The sequence below is a fragment of the Cimex lectularius genome, unplaced genomic scaffold (genome assembly GCF_000648675.2).
Source record: "Cimex lectularius strain Harlan isolate CLEC.00 unplaced genomic scaffold, Clec_2.1 scaffold22, whole genome shotgun sequence".
NCBI lineage: Eukaryota > Metazoa > Arthropoda > Insecta > Hemiptera > Cimicidae > Cimex > Cimex lectularius.
The window spans coordinates 1655545-1679974 of NW_019392657.1; the positions used below are offsets into that span (position 1 = coordinate 1655545).

General features: G+C 33.1%; 2 protein-coding genes across 5 annotated transcripts; one reads left to right on the forward strand and one right to left on the reverse strand.

Moving 5' to 3' along the window:
* Positions 1 to 2745: 2745 nt before the first annotated feature.
* Positions 2746 to 22013, reverse strand: LOC106661856 (protein lethal(2) giant larvae). 3 transcript variants are annotated; one of them, XM_014385577.2, is made up of 19 exons: positions 21389 to 22013; positions 17574 to 17671; positions 17278 to 17362; positions 16998 to 17095; positions 16775 to 16918; positions 16133 to 16501; positions 14849 to 15003; positions 14557 to 14762; positions 13725 to 13964; positions 10758 to 10910; positions 10430 to 10703; positions 8662 to 8836; positions 8413 to 8522; positions 8081 to 8340; positions 7747 to 7967; positions 7303 to 7689; positions 7064 to 7221; positions 4388 to 4431; positions 2746 to 3323 (listed from the first exon to the last, which is right to left on the reverse strand). In XM_014385577.2, exons 1-19 carry the CDS (start codon positions 21470 to 21472, stop codon positions 3264 to 3266), a joined length of 3321 nt encoding a protein of 1106 aa, XP_014241063.1. In that variant the 5' UTR covers positions 21473 to 22013; the 3' UTR covers positions 2746 to 3263. The 3 variants fall into 3 exon arrangements, with proteins under 3 accessions (XP_014241063.1, XP_014241056.1, XP_014241072.1); XM_014385570.2 differs by having other exon boundaries at positions 7285 to 7689; positions 21389 to 22012; XM_014385586.2 differs by lacking the exon at positions 4388 to 4431 and having other exon boundaries at positions 7285 to 7689; positions 21389 to 22011.
* On the forward strand, positions 11193 to 13672 carry LOC106661872 (GPI ethanolamine phosphate transferase 1-like). Of its 2 annotated transcripts, none has more exons than XM_014385599.1 (2): positions 11193 to 13356; positions 13423 to 13672. In XM_014385599.1, exons 1-2 carry the CDS (start codon positions 11267 to 11269, stop codon positions 13652 to 13654), a joined length of 2322 nt encoding a protein of 773 aa, XP_014241085.1. In that variant the 5' UTR covers positions 11193 to 11266; the 3' UTR covers positions 13655 to 13672. The 2 variants fall into 2 exon arrangements, with proteins under 2 accessions (XP_014241085.1, XP_014241094.1); XM_014385608.1 differs by having other exon boundaries at positions 11193 to 11636.
* Positions 22014 to 24430: the final 2417 nt, after the last annotated feature.

Below are 24430 nucleotides of genomic sequence, written 5' to 3' on the forward strand. Positions count from 1 at the left end.
AAGGATAACACGTCAAATTCTTCCAATATTATGGGATGACTATAGCGCCATTTGACAAGCGTCTTTAAAATTCCACAGACAGGATTTGTTCTGAACTTCCACAATAAATTGGTCCACGTCCATCCTAGATCAGCTTCACTTGCAGTTTGCCTCTAATATTGTACACTTGTCTGTCGTCAGTGTGGTGTGCTCTATCTACATTGCACCGTTTTGATCTGTTTAGATGGAACAATCTGTTGATGGACAATGATGCACCAATAGAGTTCAACAGAGACATTATAACTGAAATTTCCGTTCAGTTTGTCGCTGGCTTTGTTTTGAATGTAACCTTGTACAGCGGAAATTTCTGTCGTATTCCATCTAGTGTGGCCCGGCCTTAAGAGGGCCCTAGACCAATCATTTGGATCAAGCGGTTTGAGTCAGTCGATTGATGCACGCTTCAATTAATCCTCAATCTTTTGTTCAAAACATTTTGCCCTGGTATGTAATGCTGTTCTTTTTTTGTACGAGACTTCAGTTCAGGGCTACATTAAAATTTTCATGGCTGAAACAATACAGATATTGGCTTCCTCGCCTTGATTTTATCAGTAATACTGAAGAAGCAGAATAAGAAGAAACGATGGTGGTCAAAGGAGTGGTATAAATTGAGAAACCACCATTCTCAAACACTTAATCAACATTTTATACAAAACAGAACCAAAAAAACTACAGAAATTTTTTCAGAATGAACCAAGAAAACTTCGACTGTTTATTGGAGTTAATACGACCCAAAATAGAACAGAACACTATAATGTGTGAAGCGATTCCTGCAACTCAGAGATTATCCATCACGTTGAGGTACCTAGCTCCTGGCATGTATTTGGAAGACATGAAATTCCTGTGTGCCAGTGCTGCTTAGACTCTGGGACATCATTTTGGATTTTTTTTAGCTTCTTTTCATTGAAGTCCAGTTTCAGCGTTTTCAAAGCCCCCACAATTTTTTCCAATGCTGCACTTTTTTTGGTTCTATTAAATAGTCTTTACTTTTAACTTTCCACAGCTTTGGACAGTCTCAATATAAATCTATCAGCAGGCTAGTAAATTCATGATCAGATTGTGTTACTTAAACATTGGGAGAGAGTGCAGAACCCTCCATTGTTGCTGCTTGGCGCAGGACTGACCGAAAGATTGATCATAACCCTCGTAGATGGTCAAGCACCCTCTTCAAGTATCAAACTTTCAATCAATCACCATCAATGCTTGACTCAGTCGTTCAACTCCAGCTTTTAATCAAGCAGCTTGATCGTCTAGCGTCTTAAGACTATGTACATAAATGTTTGCTAAGAAGTAAAGTAATAATAAGGCAAACATGCTGAAAAATTGTGTTGAACTCCTTTCTCCTCGGCACCTAGGGTTAACGCCCTGAGTACCACTTTAGTGTAATTTACACTCAAATTTATTAAAAATTCATTGCTTTCTGAATAAATAAAATAATATACCGAGAATCTGCTAAAGTAGTATGTACTGTTTATGGGCCGACAAACATCAAGTGGTCATTGCAAGCATTCTGTGCTTAAAATGGAAAATTCTTAGTTCCTCCATTTCGCAAACTTTGTCATTAACTCTCCCCAGAAGCACGTGTCTGGTGCCGATATCCTTTCACCTCCCATGCAAGTCTGGTCATATTCACTCCACGTGTATTTGATATTCCTCGAGGTGGGTTTAAACCTCCTTTCCATTCATGCTAATAAATTACTATCCAGACAACAATCCAAGTCTTGATATTCCTCGGGGTAGGGAAATCCCATCATCAGCTCCAGTGACTCAACCCTCTACACTTCAGTCATCAACCGAGCACATTAAGTGGATTCAAGCCTTTATTCACTCTCACAGTCAACTGCAATCGAAGAAAAGTGAGTGAGAGAGATAAGCTAGAGGGGGAATACAAACACCAAGACCAGCTAAGACTAAATTTTCAGGGATTTCCTTTGTTCAGTGAATCCTTCACACTAAAAAATGAAATTTTAAATCAGTCTACATTTTTCTTGCATCATGTACCTACTGCTAAAAATGAATGAAAAAGAAGCAATGAAGAAAATGTTGAATAAATTTTTAAAAACGTTATTTTTTAAATATAAATTTTTCAGTAATCCAGAATGCAGCAATTAATTCAGATCACTGAGAGAGAGATAGAGAGAGGAGAGAGAGAGAGAGAAAGAAAGAGAGAGAGAGAGAGAGCACTGTACAACTATCATCTGCACACTTGATACATCTACTTTAGTTTCAGCAATTAGCATAAAAAACAGCCATTGACATATGTATCTTGAAAAGACTCGAATGATTCAGATTCAGCGCTCTAGCCCTGCTGTAACATAATAAAAAATGTCATCACAATCAAAATCTCAAAATCATCACTAATGATTAAACTGTGACTTTATTTATTGTGCGCAAAATATCCACTCCCATGCTCAACAAGTTAAACAAAAATGAATTTAGAGAGGAGAAAATAAAAACAAAAATGAATTTAGGGAGGAGAAAATAAAAACAAAAATGATTTGTAAAATTTTTCATATAAATATGGTTTTAATTAAGAAGCTTTGTTTAAAATTAAATAAGGAAATTTGCTTTTTTTTCTTCTTTTTTTCCTTCAAAAAAGCAAATAAAAGTGATGTCTGAAACATGCACAATATATAATTAAAGCTTAAGTTATTATAATTAATTAGGTTGCAAATAATAATACAATAAATTCTTTAACAAAAAAACCATGAAAATACAAATTTATATATTTTTGTTATATATTTATCAGGCACTCTTTTATTTTATTTTTTTAAATAAAAGTGTATATAACTAAGTACATATTATGTTCCTTAAAAATTAGTTTCCTCCACCTTTTGCAGTTTTGAATTTATTTTTATAAAAAGAAAAATAAATTAATTGCAATTTAATTTAGTAAGGGTAGTTTTATATAAATATAAAAAAGTCAACATTTTATAAATATGATTTGTTCTCTAACCTAAAATCAAGTAGAAAAATTGGACCACATTTCTCTTAACACCTCTCATTTATTTATGAGGGACAACTGAGATAAAACGTTTAAAAATAAGCCATATTGTCACTCCCAAAGTTAACCATCTGAACCTCTTCTTCATTTTTTTCTTTTTTTTTTAAATTATGTACATATTAGTAAGTGGAAAATGGGTAAGCTTATACTTTTAAATTCATTTAACAATTTCAGTAGGAAATCAAGTTAAAAATTTAAATAAAACTCTGATAAAATGTCATTTTCAAACTGTAGACGCATCTGCATCCAAGTCTTCCATCTTTGCTAAAGGAGCTTTACGAACCTATAACATAAAAAACGCAAATTTAGGCAAAAGACAGACATTTTATAAATGATATGAAGTCTTGGTCGTAGTTTTCATGCTATTTACTGACTCCCCCCTATTGCAATTTCTTATTTTTATAGATTTGAAACATTTAAGGATAATTTCCTTAATATATTAAGATAATACAAAATATTAAGCATTTGAAATGTATTTTTTTATTGAAAATTTATTACATAAAATATAGAAGAAATGTATACCAATATTTGTTCTCTCAAGTGTGAAATTTCTCCATACCCAAGAAGCACATCATGCTTGCACAAACACACATGCAAACTTAATTCCAGAGAAGTAAAACTTTCAAGGGTAAAAGTCTATTGACAATCAGCAATGGGAAAAAATTGTTTCAAAATCTTGAACAGCTTGCAACAATGAGTACAAATTTTCTTTTATGTAGCATTAGATTGATTTTAATAAATTAAATTTTTATTAATAAAATATCAAAAGAAATTTATTTTCACCACATAACACCGAGTAATAATAGAATTAACACTTTCTGAAGTAGATTAGAAAACCAACAGATTTGTCTCATATGTACATTTCAGAACAAACATAATCTTGCGTTTACTGTTACATAAAAAAAATTTAGATTGCACTTCAGCATGATGTACATCTACATCTATGTGTTACACCTATAACAGTTAATAGCAGGGTCTTTAGTACAAACAATTTAATTTTTTTAAAGACAATTTGCAAACGGTAAATGTGTAATTACTGAAACTACAACAAAATTTTTTATTACATAATTGTACTAGATTAATTTCTTGTTTTTTATAAATGCATTATCCCAAAAGTAAGGGGACTTCTCGTTTAAAGCAAGCATTTTTTTATTATTTTTTTTATTGTGGAATAAGGCGAGCTTAGTCTTCTGCCTTGTTTCTACAATACACTAGGGCCTTATACAAATTAATCTGTATAAGCATAAGAATTAAAGTCAACATGCAACACAGACCCCAAGTACCACAATGTGGAAACCTCATAACGATAAAAGGAGAGTATAACTTTTTGAATTTTTATTTTTGTACCTGAACTGGCGTGGCCTCCTGGCTGTCCTCGTCATCAGAATTAGCTGACAATAATGAAAATATACGTAAAAACTAACTACAAATAAAAAACAAAATGCACAAATATATAAATTTGCTTTCTACTTTCAAACATTTGTATTTTTGTGTTTTATTTTCTGTAGCTGCATGAATAAGCATTCGAATGAGATAAAAACATAAATTAACCATTACAATATTTAACATCATTTTACGTTTAGATATTTCAGTAGCGTAAAAATTTGTAATTTGGCCGTTACCGATCTTTATGGTGTGTTGGTCTGTCGGACACATTTCAGAATTTTTCTACCTTCAATATTGGGTCTGGGTGCATTTTGAGAAATCAGGTCTACTTCTGAGGTCAGTCTAGTGTTCTGAATGGTGTAAATGATGTTTGGGAACAATTAATTTTTACATTTTTTTTTTCAAATTTGAAAACATATTTGAATATTTTAAATTTTTAAGTAGGATAATTTTTTGTATCTATGCCTTTGGAATTTTACAAATTCGACTAACAGGAGCCTCTGGATGCGGTCATTAACTTTTCAGCATTGATTTTAGAATGCTAAAACATTTTCCCCTGCCTATGTTCTTGGACGCCACATGACCCCCCCCCAGACTGATTTAGTTTACAATGTAAATTTGAAATGTTCACATCGAATTGCTCTTACTCCTTTTGAGGTACATTAATTATGTTCAAAATTTGACAGTATGATCCTCAGATATATTTTGTATTGCATTTAACTGAAAATTTACTTTTCACAGAGTATTATAGTACTCACTATGAATATTAAAAAAGGTAACAAACATTCAAAAAACTAAACATTTTATATAAATAAGGACAACCAAAACAAAAATATATTTCAAAAATTACAATGAACATAGACGATGTTAAACTACTGAGAGTACTTGACAGACGAGACTGACAGGGTCGATAGGAAGTGTAGAGGGTTGGGAAGGCAGGGGGTGAATGGTTGATGAAAGTAGGACATTCCCAATGAGACGGAGAGAGATTATGGTCAAATATTTTTCCAGAAAAATAATTGTGTAGCAATTCTGCAAAAAGTTTGAGAGGACAGATAGCGAACAGAAGGTGGATAAAAGAATGGTTCCCTGTGATGAAGATGGGATAAGGTAAGATATGAGCCTGAAAGAAATAAAAGTCCCGAAAAGGTTAAAGTATGATTCAGCTTGGTGTAAATTTCTGTGTCCACAAATAAAAATGTAAAGAAATTAATGTTTGATAAACAAAACGTATATAAAATTGTTTTGTTGTCACAACTAATCCCAAAAAATTATTGAAGTGTAATCCAAATTAACACTTATCTTAAAAACCATCACACTGAAGTTTAATCTTTATTTTGTCCGACTTACTACACATATCGTAAAAATGTCTCGTACATTACAAGAAAAAGTGGTGATGAGTTGGTAAAAGTGAATGTTGTGGTAAGTGAAGAAATTTGGATCATGCTTTAAAGAGTTACATCCAGAGCGTCCTGTTAGTCGATGTTATTTGAGGAAATTGGAAATTTTTGAAAAATGTGAAACAATTTATCAATTAAAATGAGAATAAAAAAGAAATTGGTTCTTGGTTGAAGAAGTTTGAGAAGAAATCATTTTTCTGTTTTTCTGAAAAAACAGTGTACAGAAATAGTTTGTAGTGATTAACTTGAGAACGGTTGCTCCAAATAAAAAAGTTTGCACCATTGGGGATTCAGTGTATTTCTGAAAAAGGTACATTGACAAGAATATTGCCATTTGAAATAGTTAAGCCCCTGTTTGTATTCCCCTATCTTCGAGAGCTATATCAAAATTTTGTAGTTCAAGAGAAACTAGACAATTAATAAAAGAATACATGTCTCAGGATTTTTACCTTTTTTTTTTTAAACAGAATTTACACTCACTCTTTATTTGATTTACGTTAAGTTCATTGCATTAGTATTTTTATCATTTTTTTTTTTAAATTAAAAATCATTAAAAAACTACTTAAATAGAAAATGAAAATAACTTTTGAAATTTAAAAAAAGTACACCAACTTCTACTGCAAACAGCATGACAGGCAATTTATTTAAAAATATGTATTTACTAAACTAATAATTAGTAAAAATATTTTTTTAAATATGCATATAAGAAACCTGACCTATTCAGTTCTATAAATTGTTCAGTAAGAAAAGTAACAATGAATTTTCGTTACATTTAGACCCACCCCTCAAGCCTGCAAAATAGCTTAACAATAAAAGTAAGTAATAATTTTTTTATATATTTGCTTATTTAAAAAAAAAAAAAAAAAAAGATTGAAAGATAAATGCAAACGGTTATGAAAACGAACCCTAGCAGCTTATTCTTATAACTTTTTTTTCTTCAAGTTTGAACAAGATAAAAAGCAAATTTAAAAATATAGTTATAAAACATATATATACAATATAATATTGTTAATTTAAAGCTGACCATTTATAAAAAAAAAGTGCTAACATTTGTAATTCCATTTAAAAAATATATATATGAAGAACTTTGTGAAGAAAAAATTAAACAACAAAACAACGAATATTTAAGTCATGCATGTTTACTTAATAATAAAATCCATGCTTATATTCCAATACTCTTCAGAATCTAATCATTCTAACAAAATATCTATTGTACAAAAAAAAAAAAATTACTTACTTTCAGCGGATATAGATGAATTCATTAATTGCTGAGTCACTGATGCAGTTGTAGATGTGACAATAGTAGTAGATGTTTTGGTTGTATGTGAAGATTCAACTTTAATAGTTTCATTTTTAATTATTTCTGTACTCTCTTCAGTGCTTGTGTTGTTCATGCTGTAACAAAGCAATAAAGAAATTAGGGTGAAATTATTTCAGCAGTGTACAGTTGATTTTTACTTGTTTTGCAGAACTGACTTGGCCAAATGATCCTTCACCGAGTCGATAGTGATGTCACCGACGCAGGAAAGGTCATGCGAACTCGTCGTATCAGAGACTCCGTTTTCTTTAATCTCGACCTTTTCATTTGATTTGTCTTCTTCTTTGTCATCTGCAGAGTGATGCTTCTGAGAGTCTGCAGATGAAGAGGAAGAGCTGGAACTTGAAGACTCCGAAGATGACGATGAATCACTTGACTTATTGCTTACGGTGTCCTCGGCTTGTTTTCTCGTACCAGGTGGGAGGTCCACTTTACATCTGGCAACTGTCACCCTCGAGGCCGAAACAGAAACTCTCTGAAGTTCTGAACTAGAATGGAGGTACAGAGCTTCCCCACGTTCGGTGAAGCAAAGGCTTGATATCCCACTGTAAAATAAAGTAAATAAAATACAACTTTTTAACTTTTTTTATAAGTTGATTTACTTGATATCTTCTTTTTTAATAACAGCAGCATTCATTTGTCGTCTTAAGTCAGGAAGACTAAGTACAATTAAATCTCCAAGGTTAGTAAGGCAGAGAAGGCAAGTTTCTGAGTGTGAAGTTCCTGCAAGAAATAATGCTAGAATCGTCCTCCTCAGTCTAGCTCCTTCAACTGCTGTGAGCTTAAGTTTGCATACAGGCTTTAGCTGTGGCACAGAAAATATCTAAACAAAAACATTTAATACAATTATTTTAAAATATTTAGGATTGATATATTGCTCCTCTAGAAATTTGGTCAAATTCATAAGAATAAGTGGATTTTTAAAGGAAGACATACTTTAACTTGTTCTTCACTGCAAATGACAACCCTATGCGGTGGTGGTCGGTCTCCAAGACGGTTAGTTTCAACAGCATTGGAATGTCCGTCGATGATCGCAACACTGATAACTGGTGCACGATGCTTAAGCTGAATCTCCTTTCCTAGCTGGCATATGACGTTATCCTCACTCCTCTTCGCCCCTCCAGGTATCGCTATTGCGAATATATAAACAGTTCCATTGTTGGTACCAACCCATAGAGTTGGAGTTTGATTTTGCACTGGAAAAATCACAATACATAAGTTCAAGTTGGAATCAAATAATAAATAAAACAATTGTCAAATTGGCTTACTGCTTATAATGTACGTCCTTGCGAATGTAAGACAACGCACCATTGATCCAAGTGTATCATCAACAGGCCTAGCTTCAATAGCCCTTTCCACAGGTTTAGTCTCGACATCCCTAATTTAGAAATAAAATTTGTTAACTTTACCGGAAAACCTCTTTTTAAAAACCTCATTATATGTCATTTTAATTCTATAAAGTAAATTACCAATGCTGATGCGTCATAAAGAGAATGATTTATAATTAAGATAATTACATTGGGCTAGTAGGAGAAGCGACAGATGTCGGGGAGGCAGATGAAGAAGTTGTCGCACCCCGTTTATCACCACCTCTCTGAGATCTGCCCTTTCTCAAACGTCTGAAAGATTCTCTTAAAGATTTTTTAAAAGATTTCCTCCTTGATATCGGTCCTTCACCAGCTCCTGACATATCTGGAAAAAAAATGTATAAGACAAATATAGTTTCCTTAATCTGTGGCTTTACAAAATGGGGTAAACCATGTGCATCTTTTCTAGATTTCAATGTTATATATAATTTTCTCATATTTTTACGTTGGTAGCAGAATTTATAAATAGATTTAGAACACATACAAAGTTGAGCCAGTTTTTAAAAACAGCTCCAAAAACATAAAAGCAATTAAGGGCGACGAATCGTTTTAGAGGACCGAGGTATCACCTAGAATGTGCTTACTTGCTAACATCCTGTACTGAGTAGATGTCCAGTCTCTTTATTTTTTATATTTATTTATTTTTTGTGGCATACAACAGCTTGGTCATTTCAGCCCAAAGTGCATGCGAAATATAACACACATTCAATTCACACAAATAAATACATTCACACATTGCATTCATTCTATTAAGTAGATGGAGTACTTAATATTCTTCCATTGACCTGTATAAGCTAATCTAATTTGGGTCAATGGGGTACTTTTATAAATGTTCCGCCATCGATCCTGTCATGTGGATGCTATTTCACTATCAGCCCCTCCCCATTCACTCATACAAAACTCAAAACATATTTTGATGGTTATACCATAAAAAAATTCCCTAAAAAGCAGAATAGGGGACCCTGAAACTCGTTACCATGTCTGAGAACCATTCTTAAATCCGGCTGCATGCCTTCTCGCTCTCTGTATAGAGCCAAGGCATGAAAATTATTATTATATAAAATACTTAAATATTTAAATAGTATGTGTTCATAAATAAAATAAACGAGAGAAGTAAATTTGAATGCTGGCAGGGAGCAGGAGACAAGATGAGCAGGCAAGCGAGAGAAAAACAAGGAGAGGCAATTTGGACACTGAATTGTCGATTGCAGATCACCTGATCAAGAAATTAAAAAAATATGTATTAAAAAAACGGTTCGTGTGTTAGTGGAAGGTATGCTGAATACTTCCCTAGCCCCAGTTTCCCGCTGTGAAAGTGTGAAATTGTTCAGAAGAGGATCAGCAGAGACTGAAGAGGACTTCTTAATGAAATTCGGGGCGACAGAACAAGGAGCTTTGAAAAATTTGAACAGCTTGAAAAAACCCAATATTTTTTCATTAAAAAGTTATTTACCCTTAACCACCCCGAATTTTATGATTTATTTAGAGACTCAAGTCGACCAGTTTATATACCCTCAAACTCCATTTTAACTACATCTTTAAACTCTTCCAACTTCTTGATTACCGTCTTTCCAAAATAGTAGACCAAGAAGTTGTTAAGGTGTATTGTGGTTTGAACAATGGAATAGTTTGTGTAAAGATCTTTCATGTGATTCGTCATTTTATGTTACTTTATTTTATTTTTTTAATTGTCTTTCTACAAAATATTCCAGCAAAAACATAAAAAAATATTTAAAAAATTCTTGAGCTACATACATTGAGAATGATCTAAGGCCCTGGTTTGTATGTTGGTCATCATTTATAAACACATACTATACCTTGTTCATTATAGTTGAGATAAAATAGCAATAATTGCTAATAAAAAATTAAAATACTATGAATTATTGAGTAAGCAATACACAAATAAATTTTTACATACCAAGAGGGTTCAATGTGCATTTCACACTCACAGGGGCACCTTTGACAAAGTCGAAAACGGCTACGCCATGGGCTGTGCCAGCTGCAACAAGCCCCCAACCAGAGTGAACCGCCAGTGCAGTTACAGCAGCAGGTGGGTGTAACTGCAGGATGGATGTAACTGCAAAAGCACCTCCTTCGGGTAGAGGTGGCCTTGGTGTGGGGCGCAATTTCAGTGATCCATGGCCTTTCCACACAAACTCATCCCTGCTGCTTACTATGTTCATTGTAGTAACCTTAAAAACAAATGTTGAAGGAAGTTGAACTTTAATGTTTGCCTTTTACAGTACCTTTATTTCATCCGGTTCATTATCTGTTGACAATTTGGCTACTATTACATGCCCTGCTGTCCCTGCGACCACTAAAACCCCTGTTTCTGGACAAAGGTAAACCTTCTTTACTGCTAAGCGAGGGTCATCAGAGTATGGGTCAAAAGTACCAACCTGAAATAAAAAGAAAATATGTATCATGTAAATTTAATTAAGACCAAAAGTGATTTAAAATGGAGGAGAATTAGTTCATATAATATAATAAACATTAGAAAGAACTAAAACGCATAGAAAAACACAATATAAATATATAATTACTACTGGATAATAAATATAAATAATTTTTGTAATTAAATATAAAATAATTAAGTAGAAGTTATTGGTATTTGTATATAAATGAAAATTTCCACAATTTAAGAATAATAACATGTAAATAATTTGAAAATCATATGGTAAAGAGATTAACAAATCAAATTCATTACTCAAAAATAATAGAACATAACTAACAAAATCCAAACTTAACAAGAAATATGTGGAAAATCGAATTATTCGCCGTTCTAGTACAACTTGTTTTATTGTTTTTTGCTATAGACGTACACTTCAAAGCAAACTTCGAAAGTTTCGAAGTTTGCAACCTTGAAAAACTGGCAGAGAGGTTTGTGCTAATAACCTCCGGAGATTTTGACTTGTCCAACATTACAGACCCACTAATTAGGTCAAAGGTAAAGACCGGTCTCTCGGGAAAAGCCAAGGGAGAAGAAGGAGACTGCAAAGGATTGTCAAGTGTTATTTACGGTTATGGACGAGCACCATTCAGCTTTTTGTACATGCAAGACCAAGAAAGCATATTCTCAAGAATTAAGACTAACTATTTTGGGCATCATCAATCGACATATCCAGGTTTGAAGGCTCATATAACATTTGGTAATAACTCCTTACAGTCACAAATAGAATCTGAGATCAGGAACCAATCACTGTTTTTAGAACTTGAAATGAAACATTTAGTGAAATATATTAAGTTCCTAGAGGAGAAATTTCCTACGAATGAGACTCTGTATATAATAATGTCAAAAAAAGTTGAGAACTGTAGTCGGGATTTCTTAATTTGGGGGAAAGGTGTGAAAAAAGAAGCAATTCTCAATTTGAAACAAGTGGATATCAGTGCTATTATAACCACAATTTTGGGAGAAACCCCATTAAAGAAATCAATTGGCTTTCCCCCATTTAATTACACAGAATCTCAATTGAATCTTCTACTTTGTTACTCCCAGCATTTAACATCGTTGGCGAAACCTTATCTCAAGCAAATCAAATTATTATACAATATTATTGCAAAATTTCACCGAAAAAAATATCAAGCATTTGACACTGCGACAAACATAGGGAAAATCAAACAAAGTCTATCAATGATAAACATGTCAAGTACTTTGACACAGAGTACCATAGCTTACTTAGGAATGTTGACTTATATTGGATGGATTTTCCTTTTATTTATGCAAATGTTAAGACTTTTTATTGAGACAGTGAACACGAATGAAAATTTTAAAACAAAGGAACTCCAACCTACAAAGTTTAACGTGTTTGTTATTTTTTTATGTTTTTTTGCTCTATTTTTTGTCGTGGCTCATAAATGGCCTAATCACCGTGTTCTTTACTTCATCTTACCTTTGATAATTTGGAGGATGTTTTTCAGCAGGCTTAATGACCTGCACATCGCATTTTCCCTGAAAAGCTCTGAATATATTACGGCTCTTGTTGGTATGGTATTAGTTCTGGCAGAGTCCGAATTTGTATTTTGGTCAATAAGAAGTAAGTTTTTGGCATTTTTAGGATTTTTTTTTGCACTACTGTTTTACACAATTAAAGGAGTCACTATCAACTGGGGTCTTCCGCTCTTAATAATTACCTCGACATCTGGAATAACTTATATGATTTTAATGTTTATCCCGACCATACCAAACAGTAGCATCATCTTGTTAAATATCGGAAGTACAATTTGGTTCTGTGGGGGTCTTGCTTCATCCTTTTTCATGCTAAAAAACTACAGGGATTTCGTTACAACAGCATTCTGCCTATTACATCTACTTGCAACACTGGTATTTTCAAATTTGACAATTAAAAAAGTTATTGGATGTTGTGTTCTATGGGCACTGGGTATTATAGCGCCTTACTTGCCCCTGATGGGAGGAAACGATGAATTCAACAGAATCCAGCAGTTGTGTATAGTGATGATCTCACCGTTTATTGTATTTTCTGCAAACTATGAACTTATATCCATGTTTGCACTGACTGTACTTTATATATGTTGGTATCTTTATGATAAAAACAACGCAGAAAAGAAGTTCCCAACAAGAGTAAATTTGTATTACAGCTTTTTCTACATCATTCTGCTTTACACAGCAATCCATTCTCTTGGATACAAAGAAGATATGACTCAAATCGACTTGACTTTTGTAGAGAGGCTGGGTGACATTAAATGTCTATTTGTAAAAGGATTAGTCATTACTCTCAAAGTCAGTTTAATTATAATTCTTTTGACAATAATCTTTTGTGCTATTCATAGAGATAATAAAGCACACTTACTTCTTGCGATAGTTATCCTCAATTTCATAGGATTTAGGTATGGCATTTGTAAGCGAATCAGCATTTGTAAATAAATTTTAAATGTAATATTGTTTTATTTCAGGTTTTTCATTGATCTGTGTTATAACCTCAATTACGATAAGCCAGTACCACAACTACTCCGTTATTGTGTAACCCAGTTGTTCATCATAATATTAATCACTACCCAGTCATTTGTAAGACTGGTTCTTTACACTCAATTCGAACAAGCAATGAAAAATTTGAAAAATCTATTTCAAAAGCAATTTGAAAGGGAGATCGTTAAGGAAAAAATACTAACTCCGTTTGAAAAATAAATACGTATATAAATAAAATTCAGTACTTCTTTGTCAATGAAATATACATATATCTTGTTTTAAAACTTACTTTTTTAAAAGGTGTCCATGCACACGATTCATCAACATCTGCTTCCCTAGGTAAGTCATCATCATATTCACCAGCGAAGAGACGTGAAGACGAGAATTTATAGAGTGGAACCATTGCAACAGAAGAGGCATCCCACATCATGATAGACCCGTCCTCATGACCTGTTAAAAGAAGATCACGCCTTTTTGCCATGCCTTCTGATTCTGTTTCTAAAAGTCTCCCTCCATCGACAGGCCAGGCCTTGAAACAATTTAACATTTTGCTGTAGAGAATCGAGTTACTTTGAACACAAAACTATGAAACATTCTATTACTATGAAATTTTAAATGTCTGAAAAATGGGATTTTGGATTTCACTAGTTATTTTATTCCCAATGGCATTGCGGTCAAAAGTAGATTATGGTGTCATTCATAGTTGTGTGTTGTTTAGTGACAATTAATTAATGATTATTTGGAGATCGTGAGATGTGTTCTGGTGTGATGTAGGTTTAGAATCATGATCTCCAAATAATTCATAGTTGTGTTCATAAAATTACCACAAAAGTGGGGTCTGCCTCTTTTTTGGGTACCACAAGGCTTCCAGTAGAAGAGGTTTTGGGAATTTCCACACAAATCTCTTTTCGAACGTGATACAAATTCACATTTTTTTTATTGTTAAATTATGTATTACTGTTGGCTCTTGTAAATTCAATTATTTTTGTGGTCTCTTGAATTTGAATTATCGAGAATCAACTTATATTAAATTGTCTTATTATACACTCTAACAAGTTCTGTATACATAGCCGTAGAGTAAAACAAATATTATAAGGATTGTAAAACTAATCAGCTCTTACTACATCTGAGAATTGTCCAACGCTTTGTTTTTTGCCAGCTGCGATGATATCGTCCCAAAGGGTTTGTGGAATGTCTGATATATAATTTGAGCAAGTCACAACGGAAGCATGGAGCGATACCATGTATGGTAATGGCAGCATCGGCGTGTTTTCCACATTCAACTGCAAAGCAACCAATTCCTCCTCAGCAAGAACAACCAAAATTGCTTTAAAAAGACAAAAAAATACAATTAGTAAATATAACAACCCCTCCATATTTTACGAGTTGAGTTATAGAATGATAAATAATTACTATCGTCGCCAGATGGTGTAACGAAAAAATCGATGACTTTAGAAGTAAAATCAAAAACCACATGCTGCTTCTTTTCCTCTGCCACTACAGATATTGTATTTCTATCACTGTATGCAGTTCTGGGCATACCTCCACTGAATATTAACATGTCATCCCTAAAACACATTTATAATTTATTAAGTTCACAAAAATCATAATTTTATACCTTTAGAGAATGAAATATCTATAAAATATGTTTATTGAATTAAGAATGTTTATGCTAATTTTAATAGTGTGGAAGTAAAGAACGATTAAGTAATTCAAAAGAGATTTAAAAAAATAAAAATCTCAAATATACGTCCAATTTTGGCAAGAGAATTTGCAGTAAACTCTTTAAACAAAAACTGTAATATCTTCATTAGGTTAAATACATTTTCTCTAGAATACTCGACCTCGTATTACGGGCCGTCATAATTCACCACACAACAATTTAGATTGGTAATGCTGAACATACGAGGCTCCTAAGTAAAGGAGGCGCTGAATATAGGCTGAACAAAAATAAACATCAGGGATATGATCTGCTCGCTCTCGCTAGTAAACCAGTAAAATAGTAATCAAAAATAATTTAAAAAAATAGGTAAGTCCTGTTCCTTAATCTTGGCTGTTTATTACTTTATTGTTTTACAAAATTTTTAGTTGCAAAAAATTTAATTTCATCATTCATTTAGTTCTTCATTAATTTTGTTGTAGTATTAATGTAAGGAATACATTTTGATTTGAAAATAAGTCAGTATTATAATTTGTTGAAAGAAAGATTTGTTTATTTCATTTTCAAGTAGTTTGTTTTCACAATAAATTGTTTAAAAATATTAAATTCTATTAAATTAAATTACCTTTTTATTTTACTTAATTACATCCGCAGAGACATGACATACAAGTAACAATTCTTTTTCTACAAATACCATGTACTAATGCATATTCTTGAAACGTATTTTTATGTATTAATATGTATGTATATATGTTGTATACAATGAAAAAATCTTTTTTTTTTTTTGAGGGTTCGTAACAGTAGAGGTCATATCAACCCTCGGGGTGCCAGTGTTTTGAAAAAAGCCCATTTGTATGTCGGATTCAAATGCAGAACTGCTGGATTTGAACCTGGGACCTTTACCAGTGATGAGCAATCTAAAAATTCAAACCATTGCAACCACCGACACCCCATGAAAAATTTATTAATAATAAAAAAATAATACATTTACAAATGAAAACTTCTTTATGCTATGTAAACGAATTTAAAAAGCTTACTCAGTGGCAATGATTTTAGTAATTGGCTTGCAGGGAAAGGGGCCGTAAACTGTGTGTAGTCCTTTATGCTTGCCAGTAGTGACAGACCACTGAGCATAACTGCCATCGTTATGGGATGAAATGAAAGTCTGGCTGTCCTTCCAGCAGAGGCATTCCACGCCTTGAGGGCTAGTGTGCGCTTGCACTGTGGCAGTTGTTCTACTCTCAACACCCTGTGTGCTGATGTAAGTCTGCACGGCTGCGGGCGTTTTCATGTTCCACAGCACCATCAGACCACGTGTGTACCCGATGAGAAGGTGGTCAGGGTTTTCAGGTTGTACAACCATCGATTCCACGGCCCCAGGATTTATCTTGTAATCTTCCCGAACGCTGTTCAATACAAAATAAAATCAATCAACATTATCAAATAAAATCAAATAGATTAAACAAAAGATTTGTTGATCTGTTATGTAACAAAAATAACAAATTTTAATTTATCGATCTGAATGTTAAATGTTAGTTACTGATTAGCATGTTGAGACATTTCAAGCATATTAAACCCATTAAAAATCAACACTATGGCCTAATTTTTTTTTTTTTTTTTTTTTAACCTAACAGCATTAAATGTTTATTTGTAAAATTTTGAAAAACTATCAAACATACTTTTGCATAACAACATCTTGATATATGATTGTGTCCTGAATTTGAAAAGAAGCGAGGTTCAACAAATAAATATTCCCTCCTTCAGTTCCAAGCAGAAGGTGGTCGTAAGATCCTTCTAAACATAATGCTGACACCTTTTTTAATCTAGAAAAAACAAGAAGATATAAGAAAATCGCTAGAAAACATTTTTATTTAAATAAAGACTATAAACAATAATACGAACTTTCCCTCAAGAGATTGTGTTTTGACTTCTTCCAAGGATGATCCATTGATTTCCCACAAATGCAAAGAATTGTCCTCACAGAGAGAAACTACTCTACCCTGTAAGTTGCATAAAATTATGATAAATTATTTTATAAAATTTGTTTTATAACTGATTAAAAATTGGGGAAAATCTATACATAAATTAACAGTAATGGAATGATCCAAGTTTAATGTATTTAAAATATTTATTTATATTATATTGTAAAATATAAATAAAACAAGAAAATGATATTAAGTACCTGATTTGGAATGAAGATCAGTTTTGTCACAGCTAGATCGTTAGTTGAATGATGACCATAAAATTCAACACCTGGCTGGCCAATACTGTTTTTTTAATTAAGTTAAAAATAAAACAGATTTTTTAAATATAGTAAAAATACTAATGCTTTATTAATAATAATAAAAGACCAAACAAAGTACATAAATATATATACAAGCATTAAGAAGGAGGCATGGTTAACTGTCTGTGGGATTTTTTAAAATAAATAAATCCTATAAAACATTTTATAGTTTTGATTCACTTGGAAGAGGATACACTTTAACTGCGCCAGTGGCCGTACCAACAGCCATAAGCCGGAGTATTGGGTCCCACGCAAGACATGTGGGCTTATTTGGAAAGCCATGCTGTACAGTCTGAAAACATAATGCAAAAAATTAGCTTAATAAAAAATTGTAAACATGTTTTAACTTGAAAACTTTTTTAAAATGAATATTTATTTTAAAAATGAACAATAGCAGTTTAAAAATGTTTATTGCCACTTGACCTTTTAATTTAAAAAGGAAACATTGTATCAGCAATGTATTCAAATGCTAGAAACCAAACCATTTTAACTTTACAAACATGCAAACTTTGTCCTGAATTAATATTTTAATAGAGAATTAAATTAATGTTAAATAAATTAAATTTCTATTTATTTATTATTATTACTATTTTAATAAAATGTTATTTTGAAAGACCTTGTAGCTTTCTTTTTTGCAGTCATAATTGACCATATTACTTATTTCAATTAATTATACTTTTTATCTAAGGTCCTGATTGAGGTGAAAAAGTTAGTGTTATGAACGGGATTCGAACCCACAGCCTTTGGCTCAATACGCTGCTTCTCTAACCATTTGCGCTATCGTGACAGAGCAGAGGCATATTGAGCCGAAGGTCGTGGATTCAAATCCCACTCATGACACTAATTTTTTTCATCTCAATCAAGACCTTAGGTAAAAAGAATAATTAATCGAAAGAATAAAAAATTATTGTTGCAGTAAAAGTTATTTATTTTTTAAAATAAATCCATCATTTTTATTTTAATAATCACACTATATTATCGAATTAGCAATTTTAATAGATATTTAATTCTGTGGACAAAAAACTTTTCAAGCTGTTTTTGAAAATTGATTTTAATGGTGTTTTAATGAAAATAAACTGCAACAAATTTATCGGGTAAAGTCATTTACCAGATAAGCTAAAGTTAGTTCTACATCTTATCGAGATTTCATAATGATGTTTACTTTTCTTATTTACCAAAGAATGCAATGAGTGTTCACACTGCAATATGCGAAAAAAATCTATCTCTCTGACCTATGTGGCACTCATCATAAATGATTTTTTTTTTTATAAATCATAATGGGAAATGAGGAGCAATCTTTAAACTAAAAATAAAGAAGAAAAAACCTTTTTTCTTATGTAGAAGTAGTTGTTTAATAAAAATAAACAATATGATTGTTTATGTTACTTTGATATTGATAAAATTCGTTGTCTGTAAGTCAAAACAAGAAGTAATATGTATTTTACTTTTCTGTGTACCATCAAACTTTAAAAAACTATTTTTAATTCAATCATTTTACACTTCTGTCAGAAATGAACAAGAATTCTGTCTCCTATGTCAGTGTCACACACAGGTAAAAGTAAGTAAAGTGAATTTATATGTTAATTAACATTCAATTATTTGTTTCGTATATATAGGGTCACACCATGTAGGTCTATGCTGGGATTCAAACCCAGAACCTGTAAAATGTATTACAGTGGCAAGAACGAGTCAAGATGACCTGCTCAGCCACCACGATTCTCAAAAGTAACAATAGACAAATTGTTAAAGCTAAAGTGGTTGGTTTATACAGTGTATGAATTTTTGAACTTTTAAATTAAATCTCATAAGGGTCAATTATTTTTAAATTTTATGAACCTGTTACTGTTGCATTTAAGGCATTTTTATCATATATTTTTAATTAAAAAATGTAAAAAATAAACAAAAGAAAAATTATTGTACTAATTAAGAATCTAATTGAATTAGGTGTAACATGAAATTCAATGGCCAAATGTATTACCATGACAATTAGTCAATTTAATGGCTGATTGATATTAGTAAAATCATTGTCTATAGCAGACAAATTATAAATAAAAATTACACATGACAAAATTTTAAGAAAAAAATAATCTTGAGGAAATGATATTAACTTTTAGATAACGGACTAAGAACAGCTTATGAAAATAAACATTTTTTTATCTCCACTTCTGGTTGTAAGATAATTTGGCATTACAATTACGTTATTACAATAAAGTAAGCAATCCAACAAATTGTTCTTTATCCCACATTGCTGAACAGAATATGGACTAAGATTCCCTCTACCGAGGATATGAGATTGCTGAATTATTTTTCCAATGAAACAGATGTATGTCATGATTCCTTGCACTCAGTTAAAATTAAATTAAAATGTATACATGCCACAAATCTTTAAGCCATGTTTTTGTTATTATTGTTTAAGTCCTTTTCTTTTTTTTTTATTACTGCTCTTCTTGTAGATTCATTCTTTTGTAGTCATAAATAAATAAATTTGCACCCGAGATAATATTCTGAACAGCTATAAATATGCAATGGAATTACCAAGAAATGCACATTTATTAAGCAAGAACTCAGAAGTGAAAATACAAGTTTTGACCACCTGTTATAAGTGATCATTAAACACAAATGATATATCAAGTAACAGTGAAAAAAATATTCGAATAATAAGTTAAGACGCTGAAAAATACAAAATACAAGATTAATTTTTAATTTGGGGTGTAGTGAGTGAAAGGGAAGAGGGAGAGATTCAATGTAATCCTATTAAGGCAAATTTAATATAACATCACAGGTCATTGACCTCTATTATGTTCACATAGCCATTGATTTTTATATTAGTACAAACAAATGACAACTAATAGCATAAATAAATTTGTTGTCCTTAAAATTCATTGTCAGGATGATCAATCATCCAAGTACATTGGATACAAAAATAGAGGGATAATATTATGGCTTAAATAAAAAATACAGACTGAATACCATCATGATTACCCCAGAGTTCAATAGATTGAAATGAACAGTTTTGTCGGCTTTAAGGGATACAATCACATCATTGATCAAAAGGATCATCATTGATTGGAGACCTATGTGTATAAAATCTTGTCAACCTTCTTGGCAAATACGAAACAGCTGAATTTGTTAAATTCAACAATTTGATTGATTGAAAACTTATGGACCCAGAACGAGTGACTGAATACCATCGTGATTAACCCAGAGTACAATAAATTGAAATGAACAGTTTTGTCGACTTTACGGGAAAGAATCACATCATTGATTGGAGACCTATGTATGTACAATCTTGTCAACTGTCTTAGCGAATACCAAACAGCTGACATTATCATTAAACTATTTGATTGATTGGACTTCTAGGCCTAGAACAAATGACTGAATACCATCATGATTCAACAAACAAGTTGAAATGAACAGATCTGTCACCTTTAAAGGATAAAATCGCATGAGTGATCAAATGAATCATGATTGGAGCCCTATCTATAACTTGTAAATTTGTTTGAATGAAAAATTTCACTGTTACGTCGATCTAAACTATAATTATGAACCGACTTAATCAATATAGACTTGAAAGAATAAGTCCTAGGATTAATCAAATGAATCCTGATTGATTGAAGACCTCTCTTTAACACTGTCAACCCAGTTAAAGGTGAAATGATCAAATCTATTTATCTTAAACAAACAATTGATCAAATATGTATGAACATATTAATGAATATATTAATGGGTTAAAATAAATTATAATGGTTTTATGGACGTGACGACATGATTGATCAAACGCGTCTGTATGTGGTCTTTACTGTAGTAAACTAGCTATACGAATGCAAATTTATGTAACATTGCCGACCGTGAGAGGCTGTAGGTACTATAAAATCAGTTAAGTTACTAAGGAATGCTTAATTGAATACTCGACACTAATTGTCTGGTTCGAGCCGGTTTCAAAGTGAGTGGTTTTCGGGATGTTTGGATATGATTTATCCACTGATTTTATGAGTAAAAGAACAATTACCTTTCTGAATGCGAATAATTCTTTTTGGAGCTTCTGCCTTTCTGCAGACGGCTGATGTCCTTTACCTCGGATGAATTTAAGCATTTTGGCGAGTCACCTTGTAGAAACGGAAACGATCCTTTAAAATTTCAAAAACTAAACGAAGGGAATAAAATTCAGAATGTAATACAGGTTAATAGACAAATTGATGGTGACATTATTTACGCCGTTACGTCCCGACGGTTAACGGAATGAAAATTGGAAAAAGGCCCTTTTCCGAGACCTCAAAAGGGAAAACGAAGGCGTAGAAGGGAGTTGGGCCGTGTCAAAACGCGGAAAAGCGGTGGGAAAATGGGAAAAATGCCAACGCCTTCTTCCTCCGCTCACCTCTGCTTGCTTACGTCAACCAGCCCGAGCAGGCTCGACAAAACGAAAATTATTACAAAGAGAACGGCGGCTCGGCTCGGAGGCGGGCGCGACGACAAGGCTGAGGAGCGGCGTCTAAAAATTCGACGCTGACCTTAAGTCAAACTGGAAATTTTTACCGAAAGAAAAACTCAAAGACGGATAAACAAAAATGTAATCAAACAAGAAGTACAGACTAGGACACCTTTCCGGGACAGCCATACCAAAAAATGTATTACACAGTACACACACCTCGGCAAAGATCGTTCACCGGCGCTTAGAGCCGATTGATGCTGATGTTCCACAGGGAGCGCTCATGACAAATCAACATATTACAAACTTACTTTCGTCTTATACAACCTCATACCTTAAGGAGAGATTTTTCTCATAAAACATGGTACGGAGACGTCTGGGATGGAGGAAGTGGTTGCAGGTGTGCCACAAGGGTCAATACTCGCTCCGCTGTAATTTTTATTTCTGATATGCCCACAAATGAGAACACCGCCATATAGTCTACTACACAAGCTTCACTTAAGTTACAAAACCACATATCAACAATTGAAAAATGGAGCAATCTTTAAAAAATATAGAAAATAAAGTTTAATCCCTCAGTCACAACATATCACCTTTACACTCCGTCGTGAGATTGTCCAAGCATATACTTATACAACTTATTCCTAAATCTGACAAAGTCAACTATTTAGAACTTACATTTGTTAAAAGAGTAACTTGGAATCCACCCTCACGATTAAAAAAGCAGACACTCAACAAACAATTCAAAATGCTTTATTACCTACTCAACAGACGGGGGCAGGAGTGTTTGGACCTGGAACCAAATACTCAGAACCCATGGGAAAGCACACCAGTATCTTCCAAGCTGAGATTCAATTCAATTCAATTTAAATAGAGGATACAAAAACAAGAATATAGCTATCATGTCAGATAGCCAAGCAGCCATCAAAGCACTAACCTCAAATACCATTAGTTCAAGGATGGTGCTGAACTGCAAAACCAAACATTTTAGGTACGCAGAATAAAGTCAGCCTCTGCTGGGTCCCAGGACATATGGGAGTAGAAGGCAACGAGAAAGCGGACACCCTTGCAAGGAAAGGGGCTGCCACACCGCTGATAGGACCCGAACCCTTCTGTGGCATAGGAATCCACACTATTAACGAATATCTCAGACAGAAGGACAAATAAAAAATGAGCGAACTTTGGAATTTACTTATTGGACATAGACAATCCAAGAATCTTCTAACCAATTTTGGCAAGAAAGAAATCACAGAATGTGTCACAGGAAGCAGGAATAGACTGCGAATCCTAACAGGATTCCTGACAGGACACTGTAGATTAAATGGACATCTAAAGAAAATTGGAATAATCCAAGATGGCACATGTAGATTCTGCAAGGAAGCAGAAGAGACACCAACACACTTACTAACAAACTGCGGAGCTACATTAGCCCGCAGGAGGAAGTGTTTTGGGATGTACAATGTGACCATAGAAGAACTACAACCACTGAAACTGGGCCTATTAATCAAGTTTCTTGATGAAATAGGACTCACCGATGTGCTTTAGGCAGATCACGGGGGATACAATAGCTCTTAAAGGGCGCAGTATACCATACCCTGAAACATTATATCTACATCTACATCTACTCAACAGACAATCAAAATTACAGTTAAAGATTATTTGGAACTCGTGAGATGCGGTCTCTCAACACTCCGAACACGACACACAACCATGACACATGTACACAGAAGACGCACCCTTTGTGCCCTGAAGATGATCTAAATAAAGGTCGAAACGTTGGCACAATAAAGAAAAAGTTTTTTTAAACCTACATCACACAAGATCACATGCACTCCAAATAATCATTAATTAACTGTCACTAAATAATTGCTGCAGTGAATTTGCCAGTCTTGGTGAGGGTTGTTTCATCATAAGTTTATTGTATATATAAATATAATTTTTTTATCTCAAGTATAGGTTCAGGACTTATGTATGGTCTTGCAGGTCCTCCTCTGGCCAGTCTGCTTTCTCGTTAACCAAAATTACTCTTTGCACTGACACCCATCGGGTTGTTGTTTCCCCAGGTTTTGGAGATTTTGGATGCATTCACTGTCTAATTTTGAAGTCATTCTTTTACATGCTAATGCTTTATAATGGCTGCTTGGCTATCAGATCTTAGAGGATTTTTTTGCCAGTGTACCCTCTTTTTCGATTTTCCAGGACACAAGCATTGATGGCATGTATTTCTGCTTGAAAGATCGAAGTGTACTTCCCTAATGAGTTTGATTGCTCATGTTTTGGGCTTGTATAGAAAACGCCTGATTTGGTTCCTTCGTTTGTTTTGGAGCCATCTGTATACCATATCATTGTATCTGATCTCTCCTGTGTTCTTCCTCTCCTATATAGTTCGTTGAGTCTTTATAGGATATTGTAAAGAATGTTTTCGGAATCATTTCTAAGAAAGGGTGTCTGATTTTGTTAATTATGGTTGTATCCCTGAATTGTTTAGTTCCTACTTCCTATCCAATTTGATTTTTTTGGAGCCTAAATGAACTTTTCCTAGCCTCTCCTTGTGTAAATGTTTCCAGTGGAGGTAAGTTTAGCTGAGTTTCTAGTGCCCTTGTAGGGTTGTTCTCATTGCCCCTG